The sequence below is a fragment of the Cervus canadensis genome, chromosome 9 (assembly GCF_019320065.1).
Source record: "Cervus canadensis isolate Bull #8, Minnesota chromosome 9, ASM1932006v1, whole genome shotgun sequence".
In the NCBI taxonomy this organism is placed as follows: Eukaryota; Metazoa; Chordata; class Mammalia; order Artiodactyla; family Cervidae; genus Cervus; species Cervus canadensis.
The window spans coordinates 68,565,472-68,583,814 of NC_057394.1; the positions used below are offsets into that span (position 1 = coordinate 68,565,472).

Consider the following 18,343-nt stretch of genomic DNA (forward strand, 5'->3'; position numbering starts at 1 on the left):
CTCTGGGTTGGGAAGATCCCCTGGAGAGGGCATGGCGACTCTCTCCAGTATTCTTACCTGGAGAAGTCCATGGACAGAGGAGTCTGGCGGGCTACAGTCCATGGGGCTGCAAAGAGTCATACATGACTGAGCTACTAACACACACACACACACACAGTGGTGGGCTGGGGTCGGTTCATCTTGGTTTTGAGTGCCAAGCTGAGGATTTTAAATTTTGAAACGTTGTTGGAAACCACTGAAGGGATTTAGGCAAGACAGTGATCTGTTCAGGTTTTCACACCATCCACATCAGCACTCAAAAGCACAAGTGGCTCGTGGCTACCCTAACATAGAAGAACAGCTATAGAGCATTCCCATCATTGCAGAAAAATCCACTGGGTAACACTGTGGAAAAAATTGGCCACTCTTGCTGTGTGGTCAGTGGATTGGAGGGGACATTTCCAGTGTATGATAAAACTTGAACCTATCCAATGGCAAATCTAAGAACTTTTTGCACTGGCAAATATATCTATATCTATATCTATATATCTATATCTATATATATTTAAAAGTACAACATTGTTGAAAATGAATTCTAAGTTTTGAAAGGGCAGTTTAACGGTTCAGAAAAGTACCAGTGCTTATATATTCATAAAACCAAGCTGTTCTCAAACATTTTGAAAAACTTTAAAAAAGATTTTTGAGATCCAGTTCTAAAATTTGCACTGGTTTCTAAAACAACTATATCTAAACATTGGTCTGGAGATAATGAACAGAAATCTATTAGCAAATTTACTAATTAGGGTCATGTCTACACTTTTATGGAAACAGTAAACATTTGTTTATTTGAAGTAAAGTCTCTTTAGTCAGCTACCATAAATATTGGCTGCCCGTCAGAAATGATGTACCTGAATTTCACATGTTTTATATTTCCTAATAGTGACCCAGCCCACACAACATTTGTATATGACTACAACTGCCATGAAAGCAGAATATCTTGTATATACATTGGCTTTTCATTAATGAGCTAATGGTGGTTCCCTGTTGAAAGTCATTAGGCCTTATATGTGTTTAGCCAAAGCTCACTCAGAGTTGACAAAGATGTTGATTATGTCATCCACATGTTAGGGTGTAGCCAGAACAATCACATTACCAATTAGCCATGCTCTCTTAACTGTACATCACAACTAGGTTGTAAAATCAACTTAGTCGATGTTATCAGCATTGAATAAGGAAAAGAAACCTAATAGCCTAGATTTAGAGTCCACTGAACATTGATGTGTGTAAATTTTGGTTTGTGTAACTTTTATTTGTATGTGAGCCTTTTGTGTGATGGTTGGGTCATGCTTTAAAATATATTTCTTATTTAAAATATATTTCTTATTGTGGAATGACAGTGGAAATATTTTGAGCAACACTGGGCTTTTCTGTCATGTTTTTAGTTGCAACTATTCTTGATTGTTCTCCCTTTTTCCCTTTTCTTATCCTTTATCACACTCTTAGCTTTCCTTGGTCAGCCCTCTGGAGAATCCCATTTTACCTCTTCCCATGGCATATAAGGGCTTCCCTGGTGGCTCAGATGGTAAAGCGTCTGCCTGACCCAAATTCGATCCCTGGGTCGGGAAGATCCCCTGGAGGAGGAAATGGCAACCCACTCCAGTACTCTTGCTTGGAAAATCCCATGGATGGAGGAGCCTGGTAGGCTACAGTCCATGGGCATGCAAAGAGTTAGACATGACTAAAGCGACTTCACTTTCTTTCTTTCTTTATGGCATATAAGGTCCTCACTTCTCCATACTTGTCTCCTGCTTCTCTTCCCCTTGCTCATTTCAGTCAAGCCACACGGGCTTCTTTGCTATCCTTTAATGTGCCGTAAAGGCTGTAGTCTGGAGGTTTTGCACTGGTTGTTCCCTGTGCCTCCCCTTCCCTCAGATACATACACTTCCTTTTCTCCTCAGGTCTTTACTCAAAGGTTACCTTCTTAATGAGGCTGACACTGACTGCTTTATTTAAAACTGCAACCCTCCTCGTCCTCATGAGCCCTTTGCACTGCTGTACTTCTTTCCTACAGAGGACTAGCCCCCTTCTATTGCACTACAGAATCTATTTATTATGTGCGTTCACATTACTAAGAAAAATGTTAATCTTTTGCAACAGATCAGCCATATTTAGCAATTGCATTTCCTATTTTTTGCTAGTTTGACAGAATGAATTAATAAAATATCACATTACTGTTTGAAGAGTATTTTATTTGTAGGCAGAGAACAGCAGAAATGTACTGCTTAGATGTTATAAATGAATGTGTATCTTTTTGTTGTTCAGTCGCTCAGTCATGTCTGACTCTTTGTGACCCCATGGACTGCAGCATGCCAGGCTTCCCTGTTCTTCACCATCTCCCAGAGCTTAAACTCATGTGCATTGAGTCTGTGATGCCATCCACCCATCTCATTCTCTTTCATCCCCTTCTCCTCCTCCTGCCTTCATTTTTCCCAACACCAGGGTTTTTTTCTAATGAGTAAGTAAGCTCTTCACATCCTGTGGCCAAAGTATTGGAGCTTCAGCTTCAGCATCAGTCCTTCTAATGAATATTCAGGATTGACTTCCATTAAGCCTCTTAATTATGAGATCTTCAGTAAAAGTTATCAGAACTAACCACATGAGAACCAGAATGTTACTGTTTTAGTAGCTAGGAGGAAGCACAGAGTTTAAAAAAAAAAACAACTAGAAATGAATAATATTGCTATTATCAAATTAAAAATATTAACTGAACAATTTTAAAAAATATATCAAAGTAGAAAAAATTGATTAAAGGACAACTATGGTTAGATGTTAGTCACCAATCTTTCATTTTTATCATTCTTCTCAGTTGTAATCATGCCCTCTATACAAGTTTGTATCCTGCTTTTGAAAATTAGTATTTAACTGAAAAATAGCCAACATTTGGCATTTATCCATTTCTCCTTGTCAGATAACTCAACTTAAAAGATACATCTCAAAAACTCTGCACTATATGAAATAGTAAAAGCACATGTAAAAGCATAGTGGGAGTAAATTGAACATCAAGTTACTGAAATTTTCTGAATGATTGCTTATGCTGTGAGGAAGCAAAATATGTAATTATTCGACTGTCTGCTTCACTTGAGGAGTAGGAAATGGCAACCCACTCCAGTGTTCTTGCCTGGAGAATCCCATAGATGGAAGAGCCTGGCGGGCTACAGTCCAAGGGGTCACAACGAGTCAGACACGACTGTGCAACTGACCTACTGCTTTATTTGAGCATGGCAGCCTAGCTCTATAGTTTGCAAAAGTACATTTTGGAGCTTAAATTGCCTGAATTTTCATACTACCTTAATTTTACATAAATATATGTAAGGTTTATGACTGTATGCACACACGGAGAGGAAATGTGTAAACACGGTGTCAAGCCCAAGTTTAGCTCAAGAACAACTTGCGGTTGATCAAGCAGATCCAATACTCAATTGCCAGAGGCAGAGCACAGGCCGTGGGAAGTCAGGGGTGTTGAGCAGGAGGGGGCTGGGAGGAAGCGGGGGAGGGTTGGGCTCTGGTTGGGTGACCTGGGGAGGGTCCAAGGACACAGGGATCTACCCTGGCTCTGGTGCTATGAGAAAGCCGGGCAGTTCTACCATTGGTGTCTCCTCTACAAGGAGGGGAAGCTGGGGGAGGATGAAGCTGTAATTGCGAAGAAGTAGCAGTCACTCATTTCAGCTAGGAGAGGAGGTGTTCCGTATTTTGCAGGTCACCCAGTGACGTGTTTTTGTCTTTGCTTCACCCAGATCGTGAAGCAGCCTTACTCTCATTTTATCGTGGTCTCAGGGCAGCCTTGTCTGAGGCTGGTATGGTCCTGGGAGAGTCACGGGATCCAGGGGGGCCAGCTTCTGAATGTCTGAGGCTGCTATTCTTTCTCTCTCAATAGCTTCAGTCATTCTTGTTCTATAACTGGCAGATCTCAGTTTTATATGTGGGTATTTGCATATAAGATATGCAGCCTTTTGCAACAAGTACGATCCTATTGGGTTGGATAAGAGAGTGAATATAAGAGGAAATATTATCCCCAGAAAGAACAGCTCAGTACTACTCCTTGGTCTCCCATCTAAACAGTTGGCCCTTTCGAGAACTGGTGCTCTTCTCCTCCCCATCTTTTGCTTGGGTACCATGTTGCCTTCCTTGTTATCCCTAGATGAGTGCTTGGCACCAGGACAAAAACACAGCCACAATACTTTCTCAGGATAAAGTGATGATAAACTAGGATTTTCATTCTCATTTTGTTTTGAAAGAAGAATTCTCGTAAGTGTTTAATAATTTATAAGAGGAAAAGAATTTTATTTCATTATCAGTGCAGACTCTCTGTTCTGATCACCACTAACCATTGCTAGAGGTCACTGGGCTCTGAACTGTCTTTAAAATTTTTTTCCCCAGTTCTTTTTTTTCTTCCACTAGAAAACAAACATTTCTTATTTCTGGTATTTAGAAGAGTCTTTTTTTGTTTCCTTACTCAGAGGTGTTAATGTTGCTGTTCCCTTCTTACTCCTGGAGAATGACTGTTGGTCCCTTTGTATGTCAGTATAACTAATACAAAAATTAATTTATGGAATATTTTATGATATACTAAATATAATCACTTTGTTCTTGCTTATAAAACTTAGGAATGCCATACTGACTTTTACCATAACTGCCTATCTATCCACATGCATGTTTACTCAAAAAATATTTGTGGGGCATCTGCTATGTGCCTCAGCTTTGCTCCAGGCATCAGGACACTAAGGAAGGAGGGAAGGGAGGCCAAGAGTCCAATGTCTGGGTTGGAATTCCTGCTCTGCCACTGCTGGGTAATTCGTTGATCTCGTTCAAGTTTACATTCTTTCTGTGTAAAATGTGGGGATCACACTGCTACTTCCCCTTAAGACTGCTGGGAGGACTGAAAGAATCACTTACATGTTCACTGCCATGCTTGTCACAGTTAGTATGCAGTGAAAGTCATCTCTCTCTCTCTCTTTTTTTTTGAGGATAAATTGTTGAATTATTAGATGCTGTCCTTCCTCAAGGAACTGACTGAAAATCAGGCTCACTCCCTAGTAAGGAGGCATCCCGCTCATTCAGGGAAGGGTGTTTGGAGAGAGGAAGAGGAGTCCTAATGAGAAGTGAGCCTGATGGGTGAGGGTCCAGGCTAAGTGGAGAGTGAGAGAAAAGGCGGAGGAGAGCTTAGTCCATAGTTGTGTGTGTGTGTGTGTGTTAATCACTCAGTTGTGTCCGACTCTTTGCGACCCCATGGACTGTAGCCCGATAGGCTCCCCTGTCCATGGGATTTTCCAGGCAAGAATACTGGAGTGGGTTGCCATGCCCTCCTCCAGGGGATTTTCCCAACCCAGGGATCGAACCTGGGTCTCCCGCATTGCAGACAGACTCTTTGCCATCTGAGCCACCAGGGAAGATTTAGTCCATAGCTGAGAGCAGTGCAGTTCCAACATTAGGGACATAGTGTCAAGTGCTAACAGAGAGCAGTTTCTTAGGACCTGCCAGACTGTGGTCAAGGTGGGGAGGGAGGGAGGCAGTGGAAACTGACGGGAGGGGCACGTGAGGACCAGATCTCATGGGCCATGTGTTCCAAGCTTAGGACCTTAGACTTTACCCTGAGGACAGTAGGAATCCGGAGCCTGTCTGGAACATCACCACTGGTCCCCCTTCCAAGAAGGTTATTCACCCAGTTGTGTCAGACTCTTCAACACCCCATGGATTGCAGCACACCAGGCCTCCCTGGTGTCCCTCACCATCTCCCAAGTTTGCCTAAGTTCACGTCCTTTGTATCCAGCCATCTCATCTTCTGACGCCCTCTTCTTCTCCTGCCCTCAGTCTTTCCCAGCATCAGGGTCTTCACATCAGGTGGCCAAAGGAGTGGAGCTTCAGCTTCAGCATCAGTCCTTCCAATGATTATTCAGGGTTTATTTCCTTTAGGATTGACTGGTTTGATCTCCTTGCTGTCCAAGACAGCAAGGGTTCCAAGAAAGTACTTAACTAATTTTTTAATGAATAAATGAAATTGCATAGAGATGTTTGTTTCAGCACATTAAAAAAAGAAAGTTTTCATACTTGGACCTACAATGAATTATATTCTCATTCACAGGACATAGTGACAGTCATCCACGTGCCCCTCCAATCCCTCTTTTATTTGATATTTCTTGCCTTCTCATTCCTTATCCCATTCTTTTCCCGTTTAAAGACACCCATTTCTTATGTGTTTGATATATAGCCTTAAATGTGCATGTATCCTTCTAAAAGATATGTTGTTTTATGTGTTTTTAATTTACCAATTTTTTTTTCTGCTCTAAATCTTTCCCTCCTTTTTTTCCCCTCTTGATATAAAGCAGCCACGTTGCCATGTGTACATTAGTTCACTATGTATACCTCTAGTTCATTGCTTGGCTCAGTGGGTAAAGAATCCGCTTGCAGTGCAGGAGACTCAGGTTTGGTCCCTGGGTCAGGAAGATCTCCTGGAGGAGGGCATAGCAACCCACTCCAGTATCCTTGCCTGGAGAATCCCATGGATAGAGGAGCCTGGGGGACTATAGTCTATGGGGTTGCACTACTGAAGTGACTGAGCACACACTCCCACTGCATAGTCCATATATAGTATACATTATAGCATTGTTTAGAGTAACAGTTTGAAATAACCTAAATATTGCAGGTTAAGAAATGGGTGAGTAACCATGGTACGTTAGCAGTGTGAAATAGCCTGTCTCCAATGACGGTTCTGGATGCCATGGGAAAAGTGTTTATGGCAATGTTAAGGGAGAAAAGCAGACAAAATAGTCTTTGCACTGTTGAAACAACCACATAAAAACACATATTCAAACAGTCAACCGCTGGAAGGGATCAGAGAAAGATGAAAATAGCTCTAGAGCAATACCCCTCTGCTGCCTGCCCCAGAGCTGGCCTCTGGGTGCCCCTCCTCTACCAGAAAGGCTTCCTCTCTGACAGGTGTGTCCTGCAAGTCACCTTCAGTTGCATTTGTCTGCCCTGGTGGGAAATAGGATTGAAACAGAGAATCTTTTCGGAAGGCTAGATGATCTAGTGCTGCAGCATTTAACTATCTTCAAGATTAAACAAGAAACGTTAAGTGCCTTAAGAGTTATGCATATTACACTTTCATTTGTGCAAAATAAGAGTAAGACACAGGAACTTGTTTGTGAATGTGAAAATTCTGGAAGAACAGATACGAGGCGGTTAACACTAATTAGCCCTGGGGAGGGGGGTTGGGGATCTAGGGTAGCAGGGTGTCAAACTTAGTCTTAAGTATGAGACACACACTTGGTACCTTTTCTAAAACCGTGTACGATTAAAATTTTATTTTTGAGAAGTTTAAATACGTAAACATCATGACTCTGACTTTGTAAACATCGCTTTTTAAAAGTCTTGACTTTTAACTCGTTACAGATCAACGTCTTCCAAAACAACAAATGTACATTTGGGGCCTCAAACTGTGCCCCTCTTTGGAGTAATGAGGACTAAACCCAACTTGAGGTCTGCTTTGCATGCATTTTGTCATGAATCACAGAGCACACCAGATTCTGGCATTAATTCCAACGCAGAATGCAAGCGCTATCCAGAAACGTTGACGAGGAACAGCGGCGTGAGGATTCGGGTGTGACGGTTCTTGTCCTCGGGATGGATTTGCACCAGGCTTTGCCTCCTGCCAGGTGTGCGCGCGTCCGCCAGCCTTCTGGGGCGGCGAGCGTCAAGCCTCCGGGCGCCCCACGGCCCAGGGACCCGGCCTCGCCGCGATCTCCCCGGGGCCGCGCCCCCGCCGCGCGCGCGGAAGGCCGCAGGGAGCGCGGACCCGGAGCCCCGGGGCCCAGGCGACCCCGCCCCCGGGCCGCGTCACGGGGCGCCGCGGGTGAGCAACTACCATTGGCCGAGCCGCGGAGGGGGGAGAGGCCGCGACCCTTCCCCGCCGGCGGGCGACGAGCCAGGGGGCCGGCAGCCTGGGCCCGGCGCTCAATTTAAACTCTGAAATTCGGGCCGCTGGCGGACTCCGGAAACGAAACGACGTTCGCCCGGCAGGCCGCGCGCCCCGGTCCCCGCCGCATTCCCGGAATCGACGCTTCTCCCGCCATTTGCCACCCGCCTCTCGCCGAGCCCGCGCTCCGAGGGCTGAGGCCCGCGGCCGCCGGGAGCGGACGAGCGGCATGGCGCGCGGCGCGGACGGCGGGGACGGCGCTCGCGTCTGGCAGCACGTGTTCCTGCTCCCAGGTAACCACGCCGGCCCCGGGGCGGCGGCGGCGCGCGCGCGCGGCCCGACCTCCTGCCCTGGGCGGCCCGGCCCGAGAGCGCGCTGGGCGGGTTCTCGGCGACGGGGCGCGCCCCCTCTGGCCCGCGGTCCCCCGCGCGCGCACCCTGACTGTTCCGAGTCAGCGCCGAGCTTAGGGGCCGCCGACCCCGGCCCTGCGCGCCCCGCGGCCGCGCGTGGGGGACCCGAGTGTGACCCGGAACACGTGGCTCCTCATCTTGGTCACAGTGCCCTCGGTTGCGCTTTTTTTAAACCTGAGCCGGAAGCGCAGAAGCAGACCGAGTGGATTTTCCTGGTTCGGGTTCCTTGTGGATCGGGTGGTCTGGCGGGCAGGCTTGGGGAGGGCGGCGCGGGTTCAGGACCTGGGGGCCAGCGGCGAGGCCTGGGGGCGTCTGCTCTTGGGGTGTAATTTGGTATCTTGTAGTCGACGGTTGGCTTAGCGTCTGAGCCCTACTGGATCGGAACCTAGAATCTAGTAGGTCCGCATTGACCTGAAGGCTCTGCTGCCTTAACACTTTCCCTGCGCTGGGACATGCCTTAATTTGTGAGGCTGCATGGTGGCGGGGGTTAGGACAAGGGTGATTCGAAGAGATTCAGGCAGGTAGCTAAGGGCTGCAGCCAGCCTTGTCAGCTTCCCCAGGATGGTGACCACATCCAGGCCTGCAGGGGCTAGGGGTGATGGACATCAGTTGCCACCTATGATGGCATGAAGGGGCAGAATAAATGGAGTTTGGGACCAGGGAGTGCAAGCTAGAAAGTTTTGGCCTTTTGATAGGAGGATACATTGATTTGATGGCATAATTGAATATAGGAAAACCCATTGTTCTCTGTATCTAATTTTGAGATGTAGCCCAGCAAATACAGTATTTTTGCAGTAAATGATACTCTGATGTCAGATGTAGTTGCCCAGTAATTTAGATTTTTATGTGTGCTTAGTTGCTCAGTCGTGTCTGACTCTCTGATCCCTTGGACTATAGCCGGCTGGGCTCCTCTGTCCATGGGGTTTTTCAGGCAAGAATACTAGAGTGGTAGTCATTTCCTTCTCCAGGGGATCTTCCTGACCCAGGGATGAAACCTGACTCTCTTGCGTCTCCTACATTGGAGGCTGATTCTTTACCCTCTGAGCCATCAGGGAAGATTTTTATGATTGATATTGAAAATTATTACAGGATAGTCTGTCAAGGATATTTTGTATGTGTTTAACTTTTCTTCTCTTTGTAAAGAAGTATAACATACATATTGTTGTCCCTTTATAAAGAAATATAAATATTGTTGTTATTTAATCACTTAGTCATGGCTGGTCCGACTCTTTGTGACCCCATGAACTGTAGCCAGGCTCCTCTGTCCATAGGATTTCCCAGGCGAGAATGCTGGAGTGGGTTGCCATTTCTTCCTCCAGGGGATCTTCTGGATCCAGACCCAGATCATACCTGCCTCTCCTGCACTGGCAGGCAGATTCTTTACTGCTGAGCCACCTGGGAAGCCCATATACATACAGTAAAGTGTAGAAGTTTTAAGTGTGCAAGTCAATGAACTTTTCACATGTATACACCACTGTCACCATTCCACACGTCAAGACCTTGAACTTATCCTGTGAGCTCCTCTTGCCTGTTCTAGATGGCCTCAGTAACCTCTATGCTGAACTCTGTCACCAGATATTTGTTCTGCCTGTTTGGTCAAGCATGTGATTCTTTATCTCTTGCATCTTTCACTCAGCGTTACATCTGGGAGGCTCATCTGTAGTCTGTAACTGTGGTCAGGTTTGTTGGTTCATTTGCATTTTCCTTGCTGTGTCTTATTTTATTGTGTGCATAGTCATACTATTTTTTTCCACTACTGAAGATGGATATTTGGATTATTTTTTCCTGGTTGTAACTATTACGAGTTACACTTCTAAAAACACTTTTATGAGGCTTTAAGTAGCTGGACGTGGTCATTTCTGTGTGGTGCAAACCCAGGAGTGGAATTGCTGGCCCTGGATATTGTGTTTAGCTTTGGTAGACACTGCTCAACAGTTTTCCAAAGTGGTTGTACCGATTTATTCCCCCAGCTGTGTGAGAGTTCCCGTTGCTCCACATCCTCACTGGAGATGTTTATAGTTTGTGTAAGGCAAATTAATGAAGGGCTACCTGATACATGCTTTACAGTAGAAAATTTCTCTTCTCACTGTTACTATGTTATCTCAATGAGATTTTAATGGTGGGAACGCTAATCATTAAGAGTGCATAAAAATAATTCAGATACACATAATGGCTGAGAATAATTTGAGTTTCTTGTTCTATTTAATCAGTATTGAAATTTTCATTCTTAAAGTATGTTTGTATCCTCATAGTATTAAACACAAAATCTTTAAGGTAATTAAATATCGATTGCATCCCTGAAATTTGTAGGTTCAATATGTCTTCTTTTGGACCACAACAAGAATTTCAGTCCAGTTCCTGTTCAAAGCTGGGATGTACTGTGACCTTCGAACTCATTGGAGGAGGCTGAGCCAGCTGTTAAGAAACTGTTGAACAGTGTGGTCAGGCAGGCTGGCTCTGTAACACTTGGAACTTGAGCTTCTAGTGCCTGTAATTCTTCTAACTGGCCTTTACTGCCACCTGCAGGCTCTGGGAGTTACAGGTGCCGGTGGTTTGATAGTTACGTCTGTGCAACTGTACTTCTCAAACTTGGGGGCCTCAGTCACCTGGGGAACTGAGCCCCGGGGAGTCTGTAACTCGGTAGGTCTGGGGACAGAACACGCATTTCTAACAAGTTACCCAGTGATGCCGATGCTGCTGGTCAGAGGTTCCACTAAGAACCACTGCCGCAGGCGAGCCCTAGGGAGCTGGATTGGGAGATAGACACAGCCAGCCTCAGGTTTAGCTGTCTTTATCTTTATGGTGGGTCAGAATTTCCAGTCACGGGAGTATATGTAAGTACAGCGTATGAGGCCCATCTTCACAGACTTGTTTTTTTTCCCAATAGATGGAAAGTCTGCCCCAGTAAGTTATGCATTTGAGCGGAGGAGAACCATACCCTACCACTGTCAGTTTTTGGTCGCTAAGTCATGTTCGACTCTTTGTGACCCCACGGACTGTAGCCTGCCAGGCTCCTCTGTCCATAGGGTTTTCCAGGCAAGAATACTGGAGCGGGTTGCCTTTCCCTTCTCCAGGCTATTTTCCTGACCCAGGGATCAAACCCATGGCTCCTACCGCATCTCCTGCATTGCAGGTGGATTCTTTACCGCCGAGTCAGCGGGGTAGCCCATACCCTGCCATCCGGCTGTATTATATCTTAAAGGATACAGTAAGAGACATATTAAAAAGTACTAGTTAGGTCTCTCTGCTGCTAGTATTCAGTTTGTCTGAGAAGTCCAATATCCCAGAAAAACAAGAGCTGAAACTTGGAAGGGATACTTGCGAGGTAGTCAGACGTGGGGCCTTGATTTTTTATAGGCCAGTGGAGACAGAACGGCCTCCTGTTTCAGCAAGGTAAGCATTTCTTGCAGTTTGGGTTGGTCTTCAACATTTCTCCCACACGGCCTGGAACACTGGCTGGTTTGCACTTATAGTTGCTATAAGAGACCGTGAATATCTCTAATTTTTGGAATGAGGTAGTAGTTTCCATCTCTCTTTGCTGCCCTAAAAGTAAATGTTTTAAGTTATATTTTTAATATTTTTCTCTACTCCAAGTTTTGTATGCTTGTCGGTCCTAATAAGTTGGAGTGGATGCCAGCAAGACGGATTCACGGAATGCAGGAGGGAGGACTGGGTGGACTGCTCCTATGGCTGAACTCTGTTATTTAGCCATCCCCAAGGAAACATGAAAGGGTTGGGAAAACCTAACGTTACATGAGGGAAAAAGAAAGGACAAAAATGATCTCAGGGTCCACTTACGCTGAAATCATGCCTTAGTCAGCCACTGCCTGATTGGAGAGTCTCCAGGTCAAACTAGGGCTTCCCTGGTAGTTCAGATGGTGAAGAATCTGCCTATAATGCTGGAGACCTGGGTTTGATCTTTGGGCCAGGAAGATCCCCTGGAGAAGGGAATGGCAACCCACTCCAGTATTCTTCCCTGGAAAATCCTATGGACAGAGGAGCCTAGCAGGCTACAGTCCATGAGGTTATAAAGAGTCAGACATGACTGAGCGACTAACACTTTCACTTTCAGGTCAGACTGGACTTTAGATCACATCTTCAGTTGGAGACAAATTTTGCAATAAAGTTATTTCCCTTTACTTTATGAAAGTACACATTTTAAAGTATTTTAGGTATTTGGTATTTCCCCCCCACAGATCGCATTAGCAATGCCAGCTTTTGGAGGGTAGAGGACGGAGTGCTGTCTGGGAGATTATTCCAGGCCTGCCTTAGACATTCCAAGTACAGAAACAACCCTTATGTGTGAGGTGCCATGTTAATCACACATAGTAATATCAGATTTGTCTCTCCAGAAGAAACACAAAAATAGATTTGTATGACTGCAAGCTTTAGAGCTATATTCTAATTAATGGATTAAAAAAATTAAATTATAAAAGGAAAAATGAATTTCCTATTTAATAATGGAGAAAATTTATATTAATATTACGTTTGATTGGGACTCATAGCTTTTTTTAAATAGGCCCACAAGAAACACCTCTTGTTTGAAAAGTAGAAGTTTAATGTGGCAAAGAAAGAATTACTATAGACCCAAATGACTTTTCAACCCTAAAAAAAATAAAACTTTTTTCCTCTTTTTACCTAAAGGCATATGGTTAGCCTCAGAAGAATGTAAGCAGGTTATTTTGTTCTTTGTCAACACCATTTGCTTGTATGTATGTCTGTGCTTAGAATTACACCTTGTGGGCTGAGAGTTTCTCTACTTCCAGAAGAGCTTGATCACCTGGGGGAAACCTGCGTTAAGTTGGCCAGAGACAGGGAACCTGGCTGGTTCACGTCCTGACTCTCGACAACTCCAAATCATTCAGCTCAGCTTCCTGGAAGATGTGTCATTTACTGAATAGTAAGGCGGATGGCCATGAGGAAGTCTCTGAGTTTTCCAGCAGAGTGTGTTTAACATTTTCCACACAAATCCTCAATCTGGCTTTGTCTTTATGAAACGTTTTTGGAAGGAACCCGGCTGACCTTTCTCAGATGACCGCTCACTGGACACGCTCCCCTTGCTCTCTGAGCACGTTCTGGAGTGAATGGACTCAATCAGTTGCCAGTCAGTATAATCCGGCGGTTTCCAGAGCTTGATCCGGTCCTGCTAGCAATTGTTCCAAAAGGCCTGGGATGTTTGTAAGTCAGGACTCAAGACTCCCACATATTTATCCTCCAGGGTAAAAAAGAATTCATAAAAGGAAAGTAAGACATGCTCATGATTTTTTTTTTTTTTCACTTGAATAGCAGAATAGGGACTGCTTGGTTTCCCCCCATGCTCTGAGTGTTAACCATGATGTTTTCAGAAACCAACAGCTCATCAACGTTCTTGAAAGCCTGGCTATAATAAAAACACACCTACAAGTAGACATATACTATTTATGAGCTCTGTGTCTTTGGAAAAACTGCTCGTTGTAAAGCCTCCATTTCCTGATCTCTGCAGTGGGGAGAATAGTACTGGTCTCACGGGGTTGTTGTCTGTTGGTTTGAATTAAATGTCAGCTCTCTCTTGCACCCCAAGCTTTTAATCCCCAGACCGGGGATAGAGGAGGCATGCAGTCAGTGAAAGTTCTTGGAAAGAACAAATGTCTTTCATTCTGTTTCTCCCCACGGCCTTTGTCTTTGCTCATACTGTCCTTTTTCTTCCCTTTCCACTTTCATCCAAATTCTACCCTTTCTTCAAGGCTTGGTTCACCTGTGTTTTCCCTGAAGCTAAGCTATCTGTATGTATCACAAAATGAATTCCAGTATTCTTTTTTCTATCTCTCTCTTGATTTCACTGTTTACTCTTACTATCTCTTTACTGGATTCCTCTGTGAAATACTTAGCACTGTTTTGGAGTTACACAGCTTCTGTTTCTTTGCGTGCCCGGGATTTGTGCCTGCCTGGACCCCTGCGCACTCTTTTTCACATTCGTTGCTTGGCAAAGAAATGTTTAAGAAATCTCTCTTTAACCCAGTGCAAGTGTCACCTCCTCCAGGAAGCCTTCCTGGGCCTTTCCCACTGTTAGTGTGCAACTTAATAGTACCTCTCCCACCACCTACACATTTCATCGTGGTTATGCAGTTCATTATCATTTATATATGAGTGTGTGTCGGATGCCCAGTGCGTGCCTGTAGCTGGGGAGGATCCAGGCACTTTCTCCCCAGTGGCCCCATTAGTTCCTCAGCTGTAGGCTCGCCTCTGAAAGCACACAGGCCACCAGACCCTTCCAGCCTTTTTGTTCTGAGGTCCTTTATATGTACTTTTAAAATACTTTTAAAAGGAAGGGCCTTTCTGTTCTAGGTTTGACTGCTGAAGTGGAGTGAGCCCTCTGGTGACAGGGTCTGACCCGCTCTGAGCCCATTTTCTACCTCCTGAGCCTGTGAGGATCTGGCCCCTGAGGCTCTCCAGCCAGAGTGATCCCCCTGTGAGGGCTGAGGTCCCCGCAGCTTTTGACAGGGCTCTCTGCCATCTCCAACTGCTCACTTAACCTTGGTTTTGACCATTTAACTCTTCAGTTAACACATTGTTCTCCATTGTTTTTTTTCAATAACATTTTTTAAGTTAGGATAGTATATAGCCAGTGTAGAAATTTTAGTAATGTAGAAAAATATACAGAAAAAAAGGGATGTGTCCATCATCCAGCCACTCAAAAATAACAATTTTAAGAATATTTTTTCAAACCTTTTTGTGTTGTTGGTGTCATAGAATAAATCCCAGTAGTAGTAATTTTTTTCCCTCATTTTTCTATTCCTGCTTTTATTTCACTGTTTACTCTTATTTGCTAGAACAGTGACATTGAGGTTACACAAGAGTACTGTGTGGCTCTGTGTACTATACTTCTACATGGAATTAGAGAAAGCTGGTTAGACTGATTTAATGCAGAGCTGTGTGTGTGTGTACCGCGTCACTTCAGTCGTGTCCGACTCTTTGCGACCCTGTGGACTGTAGCCCACCAGGCTCCTCTATCCATGGGATTCTCCAGGAAAGAATACTGGAGTGGGTTGCCATTCTCTTCTCCACAGCATCTTCTAGGGGGCCAAAATTTTTTTCTCCTTGTTTTGAGAAAGGTGGCGACTCAGTGACATGAATAAACTGAGAAAGAGAATCTGTAGGTCCTACTTTGAGCATTGAAGAGGCTTATGATGAGTTTATTTATCCTGTAAGAAATCAACCAAAGAAGAACTGTCGCTTCACTGGGTAGGCAATACATATTAGGGATGGATTATCTTTATGAGTGGACAAAGACAGAAAATTCAGTCAGATGCCAGAAAGGTGAAGATAAATTCATAGTCCCATAGTGAACGTACAGCCAGGCTAGGATGTTTTGGAAGCCGTTTGAGCTTGAATTTTTGAAGACAAGTGTGGTTTCCTGCACATGACCCTGGTGTGTTTGCCATAGTAGGATGCTTCTTTGAATGGACCATGGGTCTACCTTAGTCTGGAAATTACTCTTTGTTTAGTGTGGGACCAATGCATCCTGATGGTGTGTTAGAAAACCTGACTTGCGCGTCTTCAGGACTTCCTTAGCAGGGCCACGTGTGCTTGGCAAGGGCCGGCTGTGTGGGGCAGGGTGGTGGGGTGGTGGAGAGCTCCAAGACCTCGGGAATAGGGTGTCCCAGCACCAGGAGGTCCAGGGTGTCTGCCTCTCTCAGCATTCACTTCATCTTTTTAAACCAACTTCCTCCAGTCCGTATAAAACAAGCTGCACACACCCTGCACCCAAACCTCAAACCTCCCAGTGTCTACTGGGAGAAGCTGCCCCCTTCTCTTAGTTGTCTGTCTTCAAGACGACCTCCTGACCAGTTCCCTGTGACTGCTTGTAACCCAGCCTCCACCCCCATGAGTTGTAACTGAGGAGCTGTGAGCTCCACGAGCAGCGCAGAGGGGAGAGGAGGACCACAGGGGGTGCTGAGGGTGTTCCCCTTTGTCCGGAAGAAGGAAAAAGTGCAGGGCGGATGGCCCAAGGGCCAGCCCCTGCCTTCACTCAGCAGTGAGACCCAGCTCCAGCCAGGAGCCTCAGCCGCATGTGCCCGGCCTGCCCTGGTCATCGACGGTCTTTGAATGGCGTAGAGACGCGGCAGTGCCCGCGTGCTCGGTCGCTTTCATCGTGTCCAACTCTCCTTGCTTTCCCAAGGTTTATATCATTTTTAGGAAACCCATCTCCTAGGCCCGTATCTTCCATCTCTTACACCATTGTAATGCACACTGGTATATGTTGTTGTATTTGACCCTCACAGCAACCATGGGAAGTAGTCCACAGAGGTTTTCCCTATTTTAAAAACTTCAAGAAGTCAAATAATCCACCCAGCACTCAACAGGAGTTAAGGGGCAGAGACCGCCAGCTCTCCCAAGTCCTCCAGGCCCCCCGCCCTGTGTGCAAGGCCGCTCTGCCTGCCGCTGATGGGCCTCGCCTCCATGGGGGCAGTGGGAGGGCCAGGCCGAGTGCCCTCCGTTGTCAGTGTGATGGCCGGGAGCCAGACTCAGCTCCTCTCCATGAGCCAGCGCTGTGGCTGGACATCCCAGTCAGGTCTGTCCTTTCTACCTCTCCAGGATTCTCCTGCGTCCCACGTGTTTCAAGGCCTCGGCTCCATCTCCTCGTGGTGCTGACCTCTGTGGCTTTGAGTGGCCCCAAACCTGGAGTTCTGCATCGGTGTCTTGAGTGCACAAGCCATTCCTAGAAATATGGCCACTGATAGGTCAGCCTTAAAAGAAAGGAGATTTTATCCCCTATGGTCTTGGCACAGGAGGTCTTGGCACTTTTCTTTTTTCTTCAAAACTTCAAAATGAAAAGATATTCTTAGAGGAACCCATTACTGGGAAATTGTTTCCCTAGTCCATGCCGCTCCAGCTTTTCTTGGTTTGCCTCCTGTAGTGTTTGAGCAAGCTGAGCGCTTCAAAGCCGGGAAAATGACCCAGATCTCTTTGATCGTAGTTCTGACATCTTGGGAAGGGAAGGCGTATAGTTGTTACTGAAATTAGCATTCCTGGAAGCGGGCAAGTAGCTTGAAAATTGTACTGATTTGTCTTGCATGCCTTGTACTGGTGTCCTAGCAAAGCCTTCCCGAGGAGATATCGCTGGCTATCAGGCAGAAGGAACCAGCGGCTCTGAGTGTATTCTGATGGCTGGAGTCTAAAGAAAATGAACTGGGACCTATTCTAGAGTGCAGCATTACATGAGCATGGAGTGATTATCTTTTTTTTTTTTTCCCCTGCTGGATCTTCTTAAGAAACCTGAATAGCCTTGATATGGTATCTAAAAATAAAATGAGGGGTGCTTTGATGTCTGTTCCTCCTTCTCCGTGTAACAGTGGGAGTGTGTTTCTCAGCACTTATCTGCTATGTGCCAAAAATCAGACAGGGTCAGAAACAAATGCCCATGGCTTCCAAGTCCTGAGAACACTTGGCAAAAAGGGGGCCCTTCTCTTTTCCCCTGTTTCGTGTCTTTGTACGGTATGAAGAAACTTGTCTTAACCAAGAGAGGGATAAGAAAAAGCTGCCAGGTTTAAAAGCTAGTTGATAAATATCTGCAGATGAAAAATAATGTTCCATTTTGGCCTGTGTAATACTTTACAAGTAACCTTTCAAAATTACTGAATGGTTTTATTATAGATTAAATATTTAGAGAGGAACATAGTAATGTAACTGAAAAATACCTTGATTTAATACATTGAATTATTTAATATTTTGTATTTACTGTTATCTACTGAATTTGCTTTCAAATGTCAGTTACCTCTTGTAAATATTGAACTTTGTTTTCTTCCTAATGAACATGTTTTGTCATGTACTGTTCTTTTCTTACCCTCTAAAATCACTATTTACACATATTCATTAAAAATTACTGAATGGTTAAATCTGTGCATTGATTATGGGCTGTACACTAATATTTAAAATGTCATAGATGATTGGGGGCAGGGCTGTATACAGCTGTGCATAGGATATTGTAATAGGAAGATCAGTT

At 45.1% G+C, this 18,343-nt stretch overlaps 1 protein-coding gene across 5 annotated transcripts in view; it reads left to right on the forward strand.

The window, feature by feature from the left end:
- Positions 1 to 7,625: 7,625 nt before the first annotated feature.
- RNASEH2B (ribonuclease H2 subunit B) overlaps positions 7,626 to 18,343 on the forward strand; it is a 70,829-nt gene continuing 60,111 nt past the window's right edge. For 4 of the 5 annotated variants that reach the window (XM_043477750.1, XM_043477748.1, XM_043477749.1 and 1 more), the window contains exon 1: positions 7,626 to 7,888. In XM_043477750.1, the coding sequence (XP_043333685.1) occupies positions 7,660 to 7,888 (229 nt within the window). In that variant the 5' untranslated portion in view covers positions 7,626 to 7,659. The other variant, XM_043477752.1, reaches the window with a different exon arrangement.